At 43.4% G+C, this 21173-nt stretch overlaps 1 protein-coding gene and 1 long non-coding RNA gene across 2 annotated transcripts; one reads left to right on the top strand and one right to left on the bottom strand.

Moving 5' to 3' along the window:
* Positions 1–3262: 3262 nt before the first annotated feature.
* On the top strand, positions 3263–6530 carry LOC112230176 (homeobox protein Nkx-2.3). Its single transcript, XM_024396370.2, has 2 exons — positions 3263–4085; positions 5121–6530. Exons 1-2 carry the CDS (start codon positions 3614–3616, stop codon positions 5753–5755), a joined length of 1107 nt encoding a protein of 368 aa, XP_024252138.1. The 5' UTR covers positions 3263–3613; the 3' UTR covers positions 5756–6530.
* Positions 6531–19660: 13130 nt separating this feature from the next.
* Positions 19661–20988, bottom strand: LOC121844644. The gene is made up of 2 exons (XR_006082091.1): positions 19850–20988; positions 19661–19787 (listed from the first exon to the last, which is right to left on the bottom strand). It is a non-coding gene; the product is annotated as an uncharacterized LOC121844644 (long non-coding RNA).
* Between the last annotated feature and the right edge of the window lie 185 nt (positions 20989–21173).

The raw sequence follows: 21173 nt of genomic DNA, 5'->3' as shown, positions 1-21173 counted from the left end.
CTTAACCATCCATCAACAACGCATAGCCTAACTTTTCCCGCATGAATCTCCTGAGCATCAAATCAAATCAAATCAAATGTGTTTATATAGCCCTTCTTACATCAGCTGATATCTCAAAATGCTGTACAGAAACCCAGCCTAAAACCCCAAACAGCAAGCAATGCAGGTGTAGAAGCACGGTGGCTAGGAAAAACTCCCTAGAAAGGCCAAAACCTATGAGGAAACCTAGAGAAGAACCAGGCTATGAGGGGTGGCCAGTCCTCTTCTGGCTGTGCCGGGTGGAGATTATAACAGAACATGGCCAAGCATGGGGGCAAAACTATTTTCCAATGCTTCTCCTTGACCTCAGAACGCATCGCGTTACCCAACATTCGCTTGGCGTCGTTGGATTTAATGCTTATTTAAACTACATGAACCGACATGGTGACACGAGCCCCGTTGTCAGTCTAAACACAGTCCACGGGTGGCCTTGTTAGGCACTATTTTACGAGCGTCCCGACCTCCACGAGGACATGACCGGTGGCGTTGATATACCACGAATCAGAATGCGCGCCGGCGTGTCTGCGAGCCGTGTAACCAGACTTCATCATCAGACATATATCTGACAATATCCACCCTCCTCCTCCTCCTCTAGGTCTCTTTCTAGTCAGTGAATCATTGTGATGAGTAGGCCTATACGCCTCTGCAGTGTCTTGCTATGGTTTATGGTTGGGCCTAGCCGGCATCTGTATTAAGTCAGATTTCAGGTCAGATTTCAGATTGCATTTGATTCGACTTTATAGCACAGAGATGGTGCACGCACATTTGAACGAAGGAACACGTACACACACACACACACACACACACACACACACACACACACACACACACACACACACACACACACACACACACACACACACACACACACACACACACACACACACACACACACACACACACACAGCAGCAAATGGGTGGACTAATCTGTCTGTCAGAGCTAGCTAATACTATGGCACCTCTCTGCGTTGTGTCTGGTGAGGGAAAACCCTGCCTCGCTGCCATGCATGAAAAAACGTTACTCAGGCTACAAGAGTGTCTGTGGGAGTGAGGGACCGGTCTAGAACCGGGGCACAAAGTGACAGCCGCGCGCGCGTGTGTGTGTGTGTGTGTGTGTGTGTGTGTGTGTGTGTGTGTGTGTGAAACGGAAAGGGAGTTGATAGGGAGCAGATTGTATTGGCTAAAAACGTCAATCAGTTTTGCTGGAGGAATGTTAATTGCCGCGGATACCCTGCTTATCGTCCCCACGGAGTTATTAATATACCCGGATAAGAAGGCACAGTGACACCCGCCATGGGCTACTGCTGCAGCTAGCTACTCTTCGCATAGTCTTTTTGTTTACTTATAATGTGTACGATGTGCATGGCATCTTTGGGCTAACGGGCTGCTGCAGCACGGCTAGCTTATAGGCTAGTCTAGGGCTAGGCTACTCATGTTATATCGGTTATTGCCAATGACCTACTGTTCAAATTTGGGAAATTACAAATAGTGTTATGTTTGTCATCCTTGATCAAAAACGTAGATCTGTTGTTCCACAGCATTTATTAATGTGGGTACCGGTGCTGCGTTTTTGCATGCAGTCTGTGGAAGGTCGAAACGTGTACCTGCTGTGACACATCTGCTCTGACATTACATACAGATGTAGTTTTTTGAATGCAGTAGAGTTACACCCTTTCCTTCTTGATTCATTGGTGTATTGTGAAGCATATACACTGAGTGCACAAAACATTAAGGACACCTTCCTAATATTGAGTTGCGCCCCCTTTTGCCCTCAGAACAGCCTCAATTCGTCGGGACATGGACTCTACAAGGTTTTCGAAAACGTTCCACAGGGATGCTGGCCCATGTTGACTCCAATGCTTCCCACAGTTGCGTCAAGTCGTCTGGATCTCCTTTGGGTGGTGGACCATTCTTTATACACACGGGAAACGTTTGAGCTTGAAACACCCAGACGAGTTGCAGTTATTGAAACACTCACACCGGTGCACCTACTACCCTACCCCGTCCAAAGGTACTTCAATATTTTCTCTTGCCCACTGAATGGCACACACACTCCATGTTTCAATTGTCTCAAACATTAAAAATCCTCCTTTAACGGGTCTTCTCCCCTTTTATCTGTCTGGTACCGTGTGGCTCAGTTGGTAGAGCACGGCGTTTTACCACGCCAAGGTAGTGTGTTCGATTCCCACGGGGAAAAGTAGGAAAAGATCAACGAAAATGTATCTACTCAACAGTTTAAGTCACGCTGGATATGAGTGGCAGTTAAATGACCAATACGTAAACATTGAAGTGGATTTAACAGGGGCTATCAATAAGGGATCACAGCTTTCAACTGGTCAGTCTGTCATTGAAATAGCTTGTACTCCTATTGTTTTGTACACTCAGCGTAGAGCCACATTTCATTTCAACAAACAGTACAAGACACACAGACCTATAAAACCGTACAGGCCTACTCTGTGGGCCGGTTCCCCGCAAAAAGATTAAGCCCTAGACTAAAACGCATGTTCAATGGAGATTCTCTATAGAAAGTGTTCGAGTCCAATATCTCTGTGTCCGGGAAACCTGCATGGCTCTATGGAATATGTTGGCCTAGCAGAGGCCGGACACTTGACCTTCACGCAGTGACAGGCATATAGCTCGGCGTTTTCTCCTCCTGCTTTTGCTCGATAGCCTGTACAGATTTCTCACTCACGTCCCCAAGACATATGGCACATCCATAACCTGTCATTGACGCACTCCAACACAATATGTAGATGAAGTTGACAAGTTCACAAAAAGGGAAATTACTTTATGTTCCGTATTTCATTGTCACAGCGCATGATCAGCTGGGTTTAATTTCCTCGTTTTCGCCATGCGTAAAAGTCATATTTGAATTCCAGTTGATAGCCTATTTTGAAATATATGTATATTTTTTGTCACTGTGTATGCTATTTCATGCGCTCCTGGAAAGAGGGAGCATGCATATGCGTTTGGTGAGAGTTTTTTGTCTCTCCGTCGTTCTCAAATGTGATTCCGGACCAAGTTATCTTAACAAATCGTCCAAAACACAAGAATAAGAATGACACTAATAAATGCGTAAATTAATGGGCAGACCTATATGCCTATAGCGTAGAAAATGTAGGGAGGGTATTATATAAAGTGAGGGGGTGTACAACGGAGGCGGGTCACCCTCTTCAATACCTCCGCTCTTCTCCCCTCCCAAAGCGTCCAAATACTTAGCTCGCTCGCGCACTGGATCCTCTCACCACCTTCCCTTTCTTTCTGTTTCGTACATCCCGCCCCAGACGCAGACCCAGTGACATCACGGGAAGATACAAGGGGCTTCGCCCAGCCCTGCTCCCATCTCCAGTTACAAAAACACACAGGAACTCAATTGTCAAAAGATCGCACCGCACGGCTGGTTTGTCTATAACCTATGGAGAACCAGGCCACACTTATAGGACTAAACCTTTAACCAAACCTTTGTTTCTTTTCATCAGGGGATGAGTTGGGATATCCAGCCGTTTAGCGCGCGCACCTCCGATTACCGAGCCTCTAAATCAAGTATTATTTAAAACGGGCGATATAGTATCATATGTTACTCAGCGGGTTCCATTTCCTTGATGCGCGCGAGCAGGACCTCGATGGCATGATGCTCCCGAGCCCGCTCACTTCCACGCCATTCTCAGTCAAGGATATTCTGAAACTCGAACAGCTAGAGCAGCAGCAGCAGAGGCAGCGATCTCAACAGCACCAATCTCGACATCTGGACCCGCTACAGATCCAACACCTGTCCCACATCCAACAACACTTAGTACACCCGGACTCGACCCAGCAACAGCAGACCCAGTCCCAGCACTTCCAGGCGCCACCGTCCTGTATGCTTGCTTCAGCGGTCGAGAGCCCTCCGTTCTCGGACGGGGAAGACAACATGGCTTACCTGAGTTCTCTGGCGGCCCAGGACGGGCATGGAGAGGCCAGTCTGTCCCCGGAGATGTTCGTCCATCCCGGGATGGGTCACCTGATCGACCCGAAGCTGGAGGTAGACCTGGAGGATCAGGAAAACAGTGAGTTGAATAATAAGATGATTATTTTTATATTTTTGTTCTGCTGAAATGATGTATGAACAAAGGGACACAAAGCGTCGCTTTGAATAAAATACCTGATATAACCTCTCAATATACACACTCATGATCGTTTGCATCGACAGTATATAAAAAAACAGAAAACGTAAGGATAAGGCAATACATTATTGCGGAAGGTGACAATGTGTCTTATAAAGTGTCTTGGTTTTAGGCTAAATGTTAGGCGCAGGAGTTTCGTGAGTGTGTTATGATTTCAAAAGACACAAACAAGGCCTGTTATAATTCGACAAAACTACATTTTAATCCCAAATGGGGCCTGGAGATTGTTAAGTAATTCAATATTATCGTCTTTAAATATCTGACTTTTTGAACGTTTTACAAATAAAACATTAATTTAGGTAGGCAGGAGAATAAATATCTCAACGGGTATACATATGTTTTCATTATGCTATTGTCTTTATTCTAAGGGCTGCAATAGACTGAGAAAATAGTTGAAACCATGACACACAAATGTTATTGGACTATAACTACTTTATAACCAACAGAATAGCATGAATGTTATAACTAATAGAATAGCTTGAATGTAAATATGTCTTTAAAATAAACGACACAGAGTAGGCCTAGCCTGCAACCAAGTGAAAGTAAACATTGTGGGAAAATGGTTGTCTTTGGTTTTGATTTATGGTCATGCCTTTAGACAGTATTTCTCACAATATTGCGCTTTTGTTTCTTTTACGTCATTTATCTAAACTCATTTATCGTAAAGCATACACTTTTTGAATAGTTTGGACGTTTTACTGTCACGGTTTTCACAAGGTAGGACTATACTGACTGACAAAATAACTATACATTAATGTCAGTAAAACGAAATGAGTTAGCTATACACATTCAAATAAGTTACATTATGAAATAGATTTCCCAAAATATATTTTATTTTTGTAGGCTACTTTAATAAAACTATATTCCTATTTTCAGAGTAGCCTACAAAATATTTATGCTCATATCTTGACACCACAGAGAGCTGTGGCGTGGTGTCCAAGCCGCTGGAGGGAGAGGACAGCGGCCAGGGGGACTCGGATCGGCCGGCCAAGCAGAGAACCAGACGGAAACCCCGGGTCCTCTTCTCCCAAGCCCAGGTGTTCGAGTTAGAGCGACGCTTCAAGCAGCAGCGGTACCTGTCCGCTCCTGAACGAGAACACCTGGCGAGCACTCTCAAACTCACCTCCACGCAGGTCAAAATCTGGTTCCAGAACCGACGGTACAAGTGTAAGCGGCAGCGGCAGGACAAGTCCCTGGAGCTGGCAGGACACCACCACCCTCCCCCGCCAAGACGAGTCGCGGTGCCGGTCCTGGTCCGGGATGGGAAGCCCTGTCTGGGCGGGACTCAGAACTACAATGCTCCGTACGGGTCGAACCCCTATAGTTACAACGGATACCCGGCCTACACGTACAACAACCCGGCATACAACAGCAATTACAGCTGTACTTACACCAGTATCCCTACTCTCCCCCCAACCACCACGGCTAACCCCTTCATGGCCATGAACTTGGGGAACATTGGGGGGCTTAGCGCCTCTCCACAGCCCCAAACGCACCAAGGGACAGCGGTCACGACATGTCAGGGCTCACTGCAAGGGATCCGGGCCTGGTAGCCCCACTCCGGTTACACCTTGGATAAAACCAGAGCATTGTTTTACACCCACACCGACCCACACCGTGACATTAATCGAATCCTCTCATGCCGTTTTTTAAAGGGTTCTTCCCCTTTTTAAAATAAAGGGAGTTATTTCTCTGCAGTATTTTGGAAACAGTGTTGTTTTTATGTAGTTATTTGCCTTCGTGTCTGCCTGGTGGGGTGGCTGTCGTTGGATTAAGACTGAAAAGGTGCAAATTCAACATGTTTACTCCACTCTCGGTGACGGTCATCAGAAAGAAGCTGTGCGTAACGGTTGAAAAGGATTTATGACCAACAATGGTCGCATTTGATTTGAATGACCAACTATCCAGTTAACGTTGGATATATAGGATAGGCCTAGTCACGAGACTAGACGTTTGATAATTGTGATATACGGACTAAGGGTGGTCTAGTTATTTGTAAACATGTGCTTAAAAGGATGTCCGGATTATTCAACACTGATGGCCTATAAGTGAAGTTCCCAATCTACTGTTCTCAAGGATTTGCTTGATATTTCTAATGTTTCTTTAGCCACGATGACATGAGAAGTGAGAGAGAGTGTTTGATTGTTTTCAAGCGTATGTAAGTCATTGACATTTATTTGATTAATTCCATTTTCTCATTTAAAAAGTCCTGGAATGGCAGAAATTGAAATTGAATCCAACCTTGGGCTCTGAACACAACTAACACAATTTTATAAAATCTCATAACTTGCTTTCGAAAACGAATAAATTCCATATTTTGCTACTTTGCGCAAACTTTCCACGGTCCATTACATTCTTTGTGCGGCTTTTGAGAGTTTTCTATGGTGGGATCCTAATTCTCCCACTGTGCGTGTGCGTGAGTGTGTGTGTGAGAGAGAGAGCGAGCGAGAGAGATGGATAGGCTAACTTCCCGTTATCTACAAGTTGTTCTAATTTGTCAAGATGTCTGATATTATTGAAATATCACCTGCTTTTCGATGCGCCTTTAATTACGAGTATATAAAAAGGGGATAGAAATAAGCAATAATGTTACAACGTGCTGGATAAGAATAATCTCTGCAAATCACTTTCATCACAATCATTTTCAAAAAGCCACATCTAAAGTAGAAAGACGACTGACAATGAATAGACTACATTGAGGCATGAATGGCCTCTTGGCAAGATACGACATGGATATCAAGACAAGAAAAGGCTCATTCTCTCTCTTTAGACACAATTCCACTCAACCGGTGCACAATATTTCAATGAAAGCTGTGCATTCAACATGTCCTATTCCCGCAATAGCAGGTAAACGTATTGCAATTGTAGCCTACTTATTCGAACACATGAAAATAGCTTTTTTAGTGCTAGTCTGATTCAGGTTGTTAGCCACAGCTTTGTTATAAAATCTTGCCATTTGGAAATGTGTCGCGCCCGGAAGGCGGTTGGAGAAGGCCAGGCAACAGGCACACTCGAATTAATTGTGCGGGTGCCAGTCTGTGTGAAAAGAGGAAGTTACTCTCCATTTGAGGCGCTTTAAGGACGCGATTAGCAACCTAAAATACCCTGAAAGAAGCAGCTCGAGCGGGGCTGGAGAGGCCGAATAATAGGCCTTATTGGATTCCTGGACAAAAGGTGTATGGTAGGCTGGCCCGGACACTCAGCAAAGACAAAAGAACCCAAGAGCTGAGAGATTGACGTCCTAATATTCCAAATTGAGGCACAGGCAGTGCGTTATTTTAACTGGCTGCGCTATACTGCGATTGGAATAGGGGAAAAAAGTGTTCACTTTTGTTCGCTTTTGGGGAGGTTTTTGTTCCTGAAGAAAGGGCCTCTGATTGGGGCGGAGAGGGAGAGCCCCAGCCGGGGCAGCAGGGCTGGAGGTTAGGCAGCGGGGGGCGGCTGTGTGAATGAACCGTTATTATTGCTACAAGTTTCACCATTTCTGTCTATCTGCGGGAAAATGGAGGACAAGGAGCAGAGAGAATTCAAGGAGGAGAAGAAGCATGGCGGCCTGGTTATGAGAAATGGGGCATTGCGTATTGAGAAAATAATATTTTTACAGAATAGAAATATAATCCATAGGTATTTGATCTTTCTTATATCAATTTTGCGACATGTCGAAAATACCAGATTATGATAGCCTGGGCTATTTGAAATAGCCTACCATCGGCTATAGACTCAATGTCAGTCATTCAATACACACTGAACATTTTATTACGATGCCTACATCTAAGAAACTTGATAAGTCTAATTAATTAAAAGATTAACATAGCAGCCAACTTGGACTGCAGGGAGTAGACAATATGATGTTTAATTTTCCCACTATGTGACCATCTGAATTCACTATTCCTTATGGGCGGCTCAAACCTGTCATCATGACCTTTTGTAACAGCCAAACGTTTTGGATAAACGTTTTATTTAAAACATTTTGTGCATACTTTTTCCGTTCACGTTAGCCTACAATTGTTAAAATTCTCATATTTTAATCATGACAGACAGAGCTAGCCTCTGGCGGCAATGCCGTTGTCCCGGCTCTGTGGGAAACCGCCAGGCTCACGCATACCACAGTGGGCAGATCTGCAGAGCGCGAGGAGAGAGGAAGTGGAAATTAGACAGACACGCGAGCAGGGGTTCAGGCCAAAGACATTATCCAGACGAGGAGCAGCCGTCATCACAAGGCCTTGTCGATGAGCGCCATAAATACTGGTCTGGGGAGAATCTCTGAGGATACCTCCCAAATGGCACCCTATTCCTTGTTTTAGTCCAATATTTTACATGGGCCTTGGACAAAAGTAATGGACTAGGCGATATAGGGAATAAGGTGTCTTTTAGGACGCACATTGGGGGAGAATCTCTTATTACTAAACAGCTAAACTAGAGCATCAGATGAACACACTCAATGCGTCCCTAATTGCACCATATTCCCTTAATAGTGCACTACTTTTGACCAGGGCCCATAGGGCATTATATTGGAAATAGAGTTCCATTTGGGACGTAACCACTGTTACAGGGACTGGGAAAGGAAGGATCACTGTTGGCCTAGCTTAAGTGAGCTCCCCGTGGGAAAGCGTCAGAGCGCGAGAATAGTTGAAGAGTTGTCATGCAGCATAATCTTCCGGGGACATATTTTGAAGGGAGGAGAGGGGAGAGGCTCCTATACTCGACACAAATAGAGCATGATTTCAGATCAACGCTGGACCTGTTGGACAAGTTTGGTTAAAACAGGAACTAGCGATGGGCCTACGATACATTATTAAAACGTAGGTATATAGGCTACAAAGTATATATATTTTTTAATGTAACCTTTATTTAACTAGGTAAGTCAGTGAAGAACAAATTCGTATTTACAATGACGGCCATACACCGGCCAAACACAGAAGACGCTGGGCCAATTGTGCGCCGCCCTCTAATAATAGTATAATACTAATAATACATAATAATTATTGGTAATATTGTTATTAGGCCTTTATTAGTATATATTGTTACTATTGAACAACAGTGTTGCAATAATAGGCTATTAGAATAAGTTGTAAAATCACAAGCAATCATGCAGGGTTCATGCGCTACAGGCCACAAGAACAGTTCAACTGAATAATTCAACGGGAATTTTTGGTCTGAAGACAGGATTTTGACTCCAAATAGCCACTTGTTGTAGAATTATTTTCCCAAGCTCTCTGACAACTCTCATTCTCCTTTGCTTAATTTGTTTTTCGTCTTTCCCTTATTCCTCAGAGTCGCAAGAGATGCTTCTTCCACAACCCCATACTCAACCAGTTCGCCCCTCCCGCGTGTACCTCTTCGGCTATATTTGTCTAGATCGAAATAATCAAATAAACCCTGATGGTTTGGAACGACTCGACTACTGTATTACCCTATCGGGGGCTCTATATCGGAACCATGCTCTCCCTAATCTCCTGTTGGGCCCAAAACAGATTTAAACCAATCAGGACTCGCCTAGTGTTCTTGCGCTACTAATGGGGATTAATTGAGACGTAAAAAAAGGAGGCCTCGAGCTTGTCACCCCACTGATAAGCAACGTTCTAGACTAGAGTCTAGCTGGCGTTCTCACTACACCGCTGCTTCAGGAGTAGAGCCACAGAGCATACCTGCTGTCACATAGCGGGACCAGCCACTTGATGTATGTAAATAGATTTGGAGACAGCATGGCGTCGCCTCAGGACGCTAGCAGCCTCGTCGCTGGCTGCAGCAGAGTTTACGTTTCTGATTTGCATCAGTTTTAGAATCAGCCAGGACACAAGCCATTATTTGACGTCCATGCAGGTATGAGGACGTCGGGAGATGACGTTGAAACCGCAACACTAGGGGAAACAGTGAGCACTGTTACCTTCAAGTAGGTTTCGCTAGGCGTTATGGGATGGGAATGACGGGCGGCTGTGTAAGCGTCTGCCTCTGATTCCAAAGAATGCAAGTTCGAATCCAGCAATAGAAAGTTGTTTTTGATATTTTTGTTTTAAGCCTATCCCAAACCTTAACCCTTAGCTTAACCATTCGGATGAACGTCTAATTCTAACGTGAGACTGTGAGAGCTGGTAGTTTAGAATACCCAATTGTGGTGTGAGGCTCTCAAATTCAAAGGACCAGAGCAAGCTGCAGCTTGCTGTGTTGGAGTGACATGGAACTTAGATAAAGAGAAGCGGTGACCACGAGGAAGAACAACACAAATAGGCAAATTAAGATTCTAATCGATTCTCCATGAGTGGAATGGGAAGGTTAATTTAGCCTTATGTCAATACAATGAAACAATAATTACCCAAATGTTTGTGTTTTTGATTTGACATCAACACCCATGGAAAAATACCAGAAAAGGTTGGTTTCAATTAGGCTATTGACACACTTGCAATTTGGTCAAGCTTTTTCAATAGGCATAGAGTTAAAGCAGCCAATGCTTAAATGTGATTTTTATGGATTAATATTTTTTATTTTACGCCATTCATATATTTTTCTAATTATGCTATTATTCTTAAAATATTTTCTGACATTGTGACACACACGCAAACAGTTTCATTATGCGGTTCTCTCTACACATGACCCTAAACTCTTTACACTAAACCTAACCACAACCGCATCCGGAGCCGTTTGTGTGTTTTCCTCTCAGATGGCAGATTAAGACCCATTAAACACAGTCATTATTTCTCTTTAAATCTACACAGCTGTGTGTGTGTGTGTGTGTGTGTGTGTGTGTGTGTGTGTGTGTGTGTGTGTGTGTGTGTGTGTGTGTGTCGAAATGTCAGAAAATACTTTAAGAATAAACAAATATGCATGCTTAAAATAAGAAAAACACAAAAAGATGCTTGAAATCTAGGAGTTTACACAACATTATAATAAACAATAGTTGACAGGCACACAAATAATTACAAAGAGAGATTGGTTCCAGAAAGGTTCGAATCAGGCCAAATTCTCTTAATTGGACCGTCTTTGGACAAAAGGTGTCCGATTGGGTGTCACTTATTAAGATCAGTTCTGACCAGAAGAGAACTGTACGGAAACTAGAGTCTTTCAGAGTGAAAGAGAAGTGGATAGGGCCTTGGCCTTTGGTTTTGAAGAGAACGGGTGAAACAACACGCCCTAAGGAGGGCCTGGCACCCTATTCCCTATATTGTAGCCAGGGCTCTCATCAAAAGTAGTGCACAATATTGGGAATAGGGTGTAATTTGGGACGCAAGACAGCACTTGCTGATGCGGGTTTAAGACACATGACACCGCCTCCAGTTGTTGCTTTACAGTACCGCGTTTGGTTTGATTAATCGCCGGGGCCTTTAGTAACATCTCCGCTAAAGAGAGAGAGAGGTAGTTACAAACAGAACCGCCCGCACCTACTGTATTTACCTGTAAGTGCGCCCCCCCCACACACACACACACTTTCCAAACTGAAGTACGTCATTAGCAGCTGTTAATGACTCGTGCACACTCACACAATATAGCTCTCTTCCTTGCTTCGTCAACATCGAAATAACAAAGCCATGTTTTCACCAAGACGTGCCCCAACAGCGCGCGCGCAATCTTAACTGGGAGAGGAGGAAGAGGGGCAGGGAAGGAAGGAAGAAAGAAAGAATCAACTGCTGTCATCACATTCCCCAAGCAGAGAAGAAATGTTAGTTAAAGACTGCAGTTAACCATTGGATGGTGTGGGATGTCGGCAGTGCTTAATTTGAGCTCGATCCTGTCGGAACAGGATCTGGCATTTCTCGGTTTTGGACGGTGTCATTCCGGTGCCTCTTTATTGCATGACCTTTTTTCTCTCTCACGTGTCGCAATGTCACAAGTATAATAAAAGCTATCAAAAAGTTCATTCGAGTTGCCTCTTCGTTAATTCTCAGTTTGTCAGTGTCAAAGTAGCCTGTCATGTCGATCATTTGTGCAGTAGGGCCTATCATGGTGCTTTCAAGACAACTGGGAAAAACGAGGTCAAATCATTACGTCAGTGATCTTCAGGTTGGAAGTCGGATCTCTAGAAAGAGGCCTGGATTCCAGACATGGAATCCCGAATTGGATGACCGTTCAAAATGAATTTGCCCAGTCGGTGCTAGTTTTATTTCGAGTTCCCAGTAGTCTTTAATGCACTGAAGTCGTAAGTATGAGATTTTCAGTTCCGAGTTCCAAGTTGTTTTGAACGCAGCATTAAAAAAGATTATGCCAAAGTATTCAGTCATGTAAAAGGACGTAGAATTGCATGACAAGCGTTTATAAAAGGCAAACATTTTCCCGGACCCTAGTCAACTAAACATTTTCCCGGACCCTAGTCAACTAAACATTTTCCCGCACCTTAGTCAACTAAACATTTTCCTGGACCCTAGTCAACTAAACATTTTCCTGGACCCTAGTCAACTAAACATTTTCCCGGACCCTAGTCAACTAAACATTTTCCCGGACCCTAGTCAACTAAACATTTTCCCGGACCCTAGTCAACTAAACATTTTCCCGGACCCTAGTCAACTAAACATTTTCCCGGACCCTAGTCAACTAAACATTTTCCCGGACCCTAGTCAACTAAACATTTTCCCCCTAGGACCCCCGGACCCTAGTCAACTAAACATTTTCCCGGACCCTAGTCCACTATACATTTTCCCAGACCCTAGTCAACTAAACATTTTCCCGGACCCTAGTCAACTAAACATTTTCCCGGACCCTAGCCCACTAAACACTTTCCCGAACCCTAGTCAACTAAACACTTTCCCGGACCCTAGTCAACTAAACATTTTCCCGACCCTAGCCCACTAAACACTTTCCCGTACCCTAGTCAACTAAACATTTTCCCGGACCCTAGTCAACTAAACATTTTCCCGGACCCTAGCCCACTAAACATTTTCCCGGACCCTAGTCAACTAAACATTTTCCCGGACCCTAGTCCTAAACATTTTCCCGGACCCTAGTCAACTAAACATTTTCCCGGACCCTAGCCCACTAAACATTTTCCCGGACCCTAGCCCACTAAACACTTTCCCGGACCCTAGTCCACTAAACATTTTCCCGAACCCTAGCCCACTAAACACTTTCCCGAACCCTAGTCCACTAAACATTTTCCCGTACCCTAGCCCACTAAACACTTTCCCGGACCCTAGTCCACTAAACATTTTCCCGAACCCTAGCCCACTAAACACTTTCCCGAACCCTAGTCAACTAAACATTTTCCCGTACCCTAGCCCACTAAACACTTTTCCCGGACCCTAGTCCACTAAACATTTTCCCCATGTGTGCAACTTCTGTAATGCCTCAACACCACTGCTCTATGCCACAACAAAAATGTAGTGATATGCATGCAATGGTTTATTATTATAAAGGAGATTTGTTTCTCATGCGTTCCGGTACCTTAGAGCTCCCCAGGTCACCCCTCTCTCGCACTCACTTGTTATTCCTGTACCTCATGATTTACTAATGAAGCACTGGATGTCGGTTGTGTATGCGGCTATGGCATGATGCAACATATAGGGCTGGCTGGACAACGGACTAAAGTAGAGGTCTATATTATAGGCCGTTAAATATGGGCACTATGGTTTACAGACAGTCTCAGACATCCGAACAGCTGAACATTTTCGTTTTCTTCTCCTTGCCAAGTTTGTCATCCAAGTCTTACTGTTTCTTGTGCTGGGAACCAGGCTTTGGCTGCGGGTGCGGACCTCCAACCGGGCCGAGGATAGGTCGTTCATCAGCCGCAAACATCTAAATATTTATCCCCTCTCTGATCTAGGCCTTATACGATAACCACCCAATGCTACTTTCTAGGTCAAAACAGACCTCGTTTCTGGGAAATTTCGGTGGGAATCATTCATCCAGAGCTGACCAACACAACTGTCATCGTTTACATGCGCGAGGCTAACAATAACATTGTATTATTGTTACGTGGCAACCGATTAGCACCCCAGCCTGGCTGAATCACACAGGACACGTAAACCCACCCCAAAATAAAACATACAAATGTTGTAGTCTATTTTAAAGCTTTTTTTTGTGACACTAACTATTCTTGCCAAATTGAAGCCATGGGACTACAAGGATCTATGTGCGCAAAGCATAGTTCTGATATATTGAGCATTACACGTTTTCACATCCCAGATCTCAGAACTGTTTTGTTATTCTTTTATACCCCATTAATAGCATCACCTTAAAAGGTAGGCGACCTAAAATGAGAATATCAAAATCCTAAAACATTTGTAAATCTGTTTTTTTTAGGGGGGTGCAATCGCAGATAGAACCGTATGGCTCTGAAATGTCAACCTGGGTTCAGCCATGAGGTTCTGTCTGGCCCAGAATGTACACATTCTTTCAATAGAGAAGTAGGCTACAGACTTTTCATGATTAAATAAAGATCTTCTTTCTGATCGCAACATCAAATATATTAATTCATGTTCATCACACATTTGTTAAAGCGATAGTTCCCTAACATGCCAAATACACTATATCCTATGGAGAACTAGCAACAATGCTAAAGCTTAGCTCTGGATGAGTAAACTGATGTAGTATTCTGGTCTCTGACACCCAAAGTCAGTAAACTACGTGCTAGTTATCAATAACATGTGGTAAGATTGTAATTTTAGTGAAATAACCCTTCCATGGAGTCCTATTAGGGCCTATCTAACATGACTCAGCTGACTCAAACAATCAAAGCTTGATGATGAGTTGGTTATTTGAATCAGTTGTGTAGTGCTGGGGCAAAATTCAAAACATGCATCTAAGGGGGGCCCCAGGACCAAGTTTAGAAAACACTGCTCTAAGGCACCTGTATTTGTTTCTACCATAAACAGCTTACGTTATGGACATTCTTCTGAAAAAGTGGTGAAAAAAATTGAAGTCTTTTAAAAAGAGGACCAGAACCCAGGATATAAATAATCAAGGATGTGGGACTATAACATTCTATCTGCAAAATGTATGGTTTTGAGATAAGCATTTTTAAAGTGATGTCTTTCATGCCTCAATAAGTATACTGAACCATACTATAAATGCAACATGCAACAATTTCAAAGATTTTACTGTGTTACAGTTCATATAAGGAGATCAGTCAATTGAAATAAATTCATTAGGCCTAATTAATGCATTTCACATGACTGGGCAAGGGCGCAGCCATAGGCCACCCACCGAGGAGCCAGGCATAGCCAATCAGAATGAGTTTTTCCTCACAAAAGGTCTTTATCACAGACAGAAATAGTCAGTTTCATCAGCTGTCCGGGTGGCTGGTCTCAGATGATCCCGCAGGTGAAGAGGTCCATTGCTGGTGTGGATACACGTGGTGTGTGGTTGTGAGGCCGGTTAGACGGCTTGTGGTAGAGAAACTAACATACAATTCTCCGGCAACAATTCTCGTGGACATTCCTGCAGTCAGCATGCCAATTGAAACTGCACAGTGGCCTTTTATTGTCCCCAGCACAAGGTGAACCTGTGTAATGATCATACTGAATAATCAGCTTCTTGATATGCCACATCTGTCAGGTGGATGGATTATCTTAGCAAAGGAGAAATGCTCACTAACAGGGATGTAAACAAATCTGTGCACAAAATTAGAGAAATAAGCTCTTTGTGTGTATGGAACATTTCTGGGATCTTTAATTTCAGCTCATGAAATATAGGAACAAGACTTTACATGTTCCGTTTATATTTTTGTTCAGTGTATATAACACACACACACACACACACACACACACACACACACACACACACACACACACACACACACACACACACACACACACACACACACACAGAAAAAGTATTGAGACCCCTTGAATTTTTCCACATTTTGTTACATTACAGCCTTAATCTAAAATGGATTAAATTGTTTTTTCCCACTTCATCAGTCTACACACAATACCCCATAACGACACAGAAAAAACATCCTCCAGATGTGACACTTGGCATTCAGGTCAAAGAGTTCAATCTTGGTTTCATCAGACCAGATAATCTTGTTTCTCATGGTCAGTCCTTTAGGTGCCTTTTGGCAAACTCCAAGCGGGCTACTGAGGAGTGACTTCCGTCTGGCCACTCTATAATAAAGGCCTGATTGGTGGAGTGCTGCAGAGATGGTTGTGTTTCTGGAAGGTTCTCCCATCTCCAAAGATGAACTCTGGAGCTCTATCAGAGTGACCATCGGGTTCTCGGTCACCTCCCTGACAAAGGCCCTCCTCCCCCGATTGCTCAGTTTGGCCGTGCGGCCAGCTCTAAGAAGAGTCTTGGTGGTTCAAATCTTCTTCCATTTAAGAATGATGGAGGCCACTGTTTTATATGTGCCTCGACACAATCCTTTCTCGGAGCTCTGCTGGCAATTCCTTGGACCTCATGTCTTGGTTTCTGCTCTGACATACACTGTCAACTGTGGGACCTTATATAAACAGGTTTGAGCCTTTCCAAATCATGTCCAATCAATTGAATTTACCACAGATGGACTCCAATCAAGTTGTAGAAACATCTCAAGGATGATGAATGGAAACAGGATGCACCAGAGATCAATTTCAAATATCATAGCAAAAGGTCTGAATACTTATGTAAATAAGGTATTTGTTTTTTATTTTCAAAACATTTCTAAAATGTCTAAAAGCCTGTTTTCTCTTTGTCATTATGGGGCATTGTGTGGTTTGATGAAGAAAACATGTATTTAATCACCTTTAGAGTAAGGCTGTATTTGAACAAAATGTGGAAAAAGAGAACGGGTCTGAATACCTTCCGAATGCACTGTATATAACCCTACATACAACTATTTTTGATTGTCAACCCAGCAGTGTGATTGGATTGCAGACATAACCTGCAGGCACAACGTTATGGTGTTTGCCCAGATAGAACGTTATGGTGTTTGCCCAGATAGAACGTTATGGTGTTTGCCCAGATAGAACGTTAGAAACAATTAATTATAAACATAAAAAACAAAAACAATCTGACATCTCACATGTAAAGGACCACCTAAAGAGCAACTGTGAATGAACTATTTCCTTACCAAAATGTCAGAACCTTATAGTCCTAAGGTCATGAAGTAAAGAATTGCTGTGTGTTTGGTTCAAATGAGAAACACCCTTTGAATGAAAACCATCTGAGTAATGAACTGTTTATTACGCTTCAGCCCTTTTCCATCAGGACTAACCAGCAGCTGGTTAAGTGTGGTCTGTTCTATGGCTTATGTTCAGACTCCGGCCTAGAGAGGCCTGGTCGCTGTCTCTGTTCAGCTTGTACACTCCTTGCCACTCCTGTCATTTGCCAAAGACAGGAGAGGCATGTTAGCTAAAAAGACCTTGGCAAAAGCCTTGGTAAACGCCTTAAGGGAAGTGCACAAAAATAAGGAGTATGACTAAATCATAAATCATTAAGTCTTTTTGCTTAGACCTACTTCACCAATGTTGTCCATCTAACAGGGTCGGGGTCAATTCCATTTCAATTCAGAAAGTGAAACAAATTCCAATTCCACATTTTCCATATTAAAGAGCATTGAGCAGAACCAAAATGTCAGTGTATTTACTGAATTGACTGGAATTTAAATGGATTTGACCCCAACCCTGATATCCTAGTAATTTTATCCTAACCTAATGCAATGGATGATATAGGCTAGGCCCCACATGCTATTGTAACATGGTATACCTCGGGCTGTCGTCCCTCTGGGTGCAACTCAGAACCAGTATGACAGTGGATAGCCTAAACATTCATCATTCTCTGTGTATTTCCAGGAGATATTATTCTTGTGTAAAACATACAAGTAACTGCCAAAATAAAGGAAACAATATGATGAAGTGTGTTAATAGGGCATTGGGCCACCATGAGGCATCAGAACATCTTCAGTGCGCCTTGGCGTAGATTCTACAAGTGTAGGGGACACAGTTCTTCCACCAGAAATACCATAAGTGGTGTTTTTTTGTTGGTGGTGGAAAATGCTGTCTCAGAATCTCTCAAGAATCTCCCATAAGTATTGAATTGGGTTGAGATCTGGTGAATGACACACACACATACACACTTACTTTAAATCACCTATGCTCCTTTGAGACCCCTCTTTCAAATCACCAAAATCTCTTCTAGTCATAGCAGACAAAATAATGGTCAACTCGGTAGTTTTCTACATGACCCTAAGCATGATGGGATGTTAATTGCTTAATTAACTCATATTCACTTTCTCTCTCTCATGGACTTCAATGTTTCCTTTATTTTGGCAGTTACCTGTATATCTCAATAGCTGGATATCTTAGGGGTGCTGATGCAGCTGACACGCCATATTACCAAACTTAATTATGACGGATGTTATTTACACACCATCCACTCAAGGCTATGATGATGTGAGTTATTATCCCATGTCCCAAATGACCCCACAGAGTGCACTACTTTTGACTAGAGCCCTATAGGCCCTGGTCAAAAGTAGTGCACTAAATGGGGAATAGGGTGCAATTTGGGCTGCAGACACTGTCTGTGTGTGTTTCATCTGCCACCAGCGGCATCACTGATGAAGAGGGTTTAGATTTTCATCCCACATTAAAACACCACTGACACAGAGTTGAACAAACTATGGACAGGGCTGTATAGGCTGGCTATAGCTGAGGTTATTCTTGAAAATATAGGCCTACGCACACAGGCAGACAGACAGATGACACACAGGGTTTGTGAGGAGGGGTAGGGATGGAAGAGGATTGAGGAGAGTTAGGGACGAGCACTACAGGACACCTTAGTATACAAAGTGCAGGGGCAATACTTTCTACGACAAAATAAAAAGTTACAGACTGCAGCTTTAACATGCACTTTTCCAGTGTTTTACTGTTCAAATAAGATATTTTTTACAGAACATTTTCAGGAAAAAAAGAGACAAGACACATTGTAATGGATAATTTGTCTCCAGCACGTGGGGGCAGCAGTCCCAAGAGAAGACCCTGCTTCTGCGAGGCGCTGCCCATTAGCCACTATTTATTTACAATTCACAAAGTAATACAGGAAGAAGTTTCTCTTTCAATACAGATCAATCCTCTTCTCTAGCTTTTCCTCATTTTCATCACATCAGATTCACCCATCCCCCGTTCTTTCAGTCTTTGGTTTCCACTCCCAAACATGGCATACAGCAGGAAACACTCCTACATTCAGTTATCTTTTCTCTCAGCAACTCCTTTAAAGGGGAAGTTCAGTATTTTAGGAGCTAGCGGTTGGCTAACGTTTGTAGCGGTTGTTTAAAAAGCCCTGAAGCATTGATACGTTTCTTCTGGCCCCATAGACTACTTTCAGGATGAGAAACCATCTGACAAAGTTGGAAAATAGTGAACTTCCCCTTTAAGTTAACTGTTAACATATTCAAAACGTTGTTCGCTACTTGTGTATTCAGTATGTTGTAGTATGTTGTTTCTACCTATAGGTTCTATAGGGTGCCGTTCTGGGTGGCAGTTTCTACCTATAGGTTCTATAGGGTGCCGTTCTGGGTGGCAGTTTCTACCTATAGGTTCTAGTTTCAGTTTCTACCTATAGGTTCTATAGGGTGCCGTTCTGGGTGGCAGTTTCTACCTATAGGTTCTATAGGGTGCCGTTCTGGGTGGCAGTTTCTACCTATAGGTTCTATAGGGTGCCGTTCTGGGTGGCAGTTTCTACCTATAGGATCTATAGGGTTTCTGCCTATAGGTTTATAGGGTGCTTCTGGTGGCAGTTTCTACCTATAGGTTGTATAGGGTGCCGTTCTGGGTGGCAGTTTCTACCTATAGGTTCTATAGGGTGCCGTTCTGGGTGGTAGTTTCTACCTAATAGGTTCTATAGGGTGCCGTTCTGGGTGGCAGTTGGTTAGTCCCCTAACTTCCCCCCCAAAATGCCAAGTCTTTCCAACAGGTCATTGTTGGGGATTCAGGATGCTCTGCTTTCCCCCCTACTGATTACAGGAACATTCCTGGATAAACTGAGAAGTTCCCAGAATTTTTCAACCATAATAATGAAGGAACCTATATATTAAATCTTCACTTATCAGGTCGGTTCCAGAACACTTGGCTGAAACTCTACTCCTTTACAGATAGAATGGAGTTGATCTAGGATAAGAGTAGTCCTACTCACACATGTTCTTCTCTGTGATCATATGGCTTCAGAAATGAAGGGTCCAGCAGGACTTTGTATTTGTGCGTTTGACTCATGGCGGCTGATTCGAAGGCCGTGTGTACGTAGTAAATGTTGCTAAAAGTTACCATAGTATAAGTAACCACATGTGTATAAGTTACTATTTAAATGATTAGTTACCATAGGATAAGTAACTACATGTATGTAAGTTACTATTTAAATGATTAGTCACCACACATAACTGTAAATGACTATAAGTGCTAGAAAGTGGTGCGTGGTTAGAAGGTTCCGTCCCAAATGGCACCGTATTCCCTATATAGTGCGCTACTTTTGACCAGATCCATATGAGCCGTGATCAAAAGTATTACACTATATAGGGTCCAAGATGTCATTTGGGACACTACACGCACTCTCAAGGGAAAGGTCTTCTGCTCCCTGTGGGTCCTGGCCAAAAGTAGTGCACTATAAAGGGGAATAGGGTGCCATCTGAAACAAAGCCCATAAATCTCAACAGTCTGGTAGACTAGAGGTGTAGCACACCTTCCGACCTTCCTCAGAGGTGCTGTCCCAAATGGCACATTATTCTCTATATGGTGTCCTAGCGCTTTGCACTCAGTGATCTAGCGCTTTGCACTCAGTGATCTAGCGCTCTGCACTCAGTGATCTAGCGCTCTGCACTCAGTGATCTAGCGCTCTGCACTCAGTGATCTAGCGCTTTGCACTCAGTGATCTAGCGCTTTGCACTCAGTGATCTAGCTTTGCACTTTGCACTCAGTGATCTAGCGCTTTGCACTCAGTGATCTAGCGCTTTGCACTCAGCGCTTTTGCACTCAGTGTTCTAGCGCTTTGCACTCAGTGATCTAGCGCTTTGCACTCAGTGACTCAGCGCTTTGCACTCAGTGATCTAGCGCTTTGCACTCAGTGTTCTAGCGCTCT

Source organism: Oncorhynchus tshawytscha, unplaced genomic scaffold (assembly GCF_018296145.1).
Source record: "Oncorhynchus tshawytscha isolate Ot180627B unplaced genomic scaffold, Otsh_v2.0 Un_contig_7554_pilon_pilon, whole genome shotgun sequence".
Classification (NCBI taxonomy): Eukaryota; Metazoa; Chordata; class Actinopteri; order Salmoniformes; family Salmonidae; genus Oncorhynchus; species Oncorhynchus tshawytscha.
Note: the sequence above shows the minus strand (reverse complement) of the source record. Positions and strands in the feature narration are given on the sequence as shown.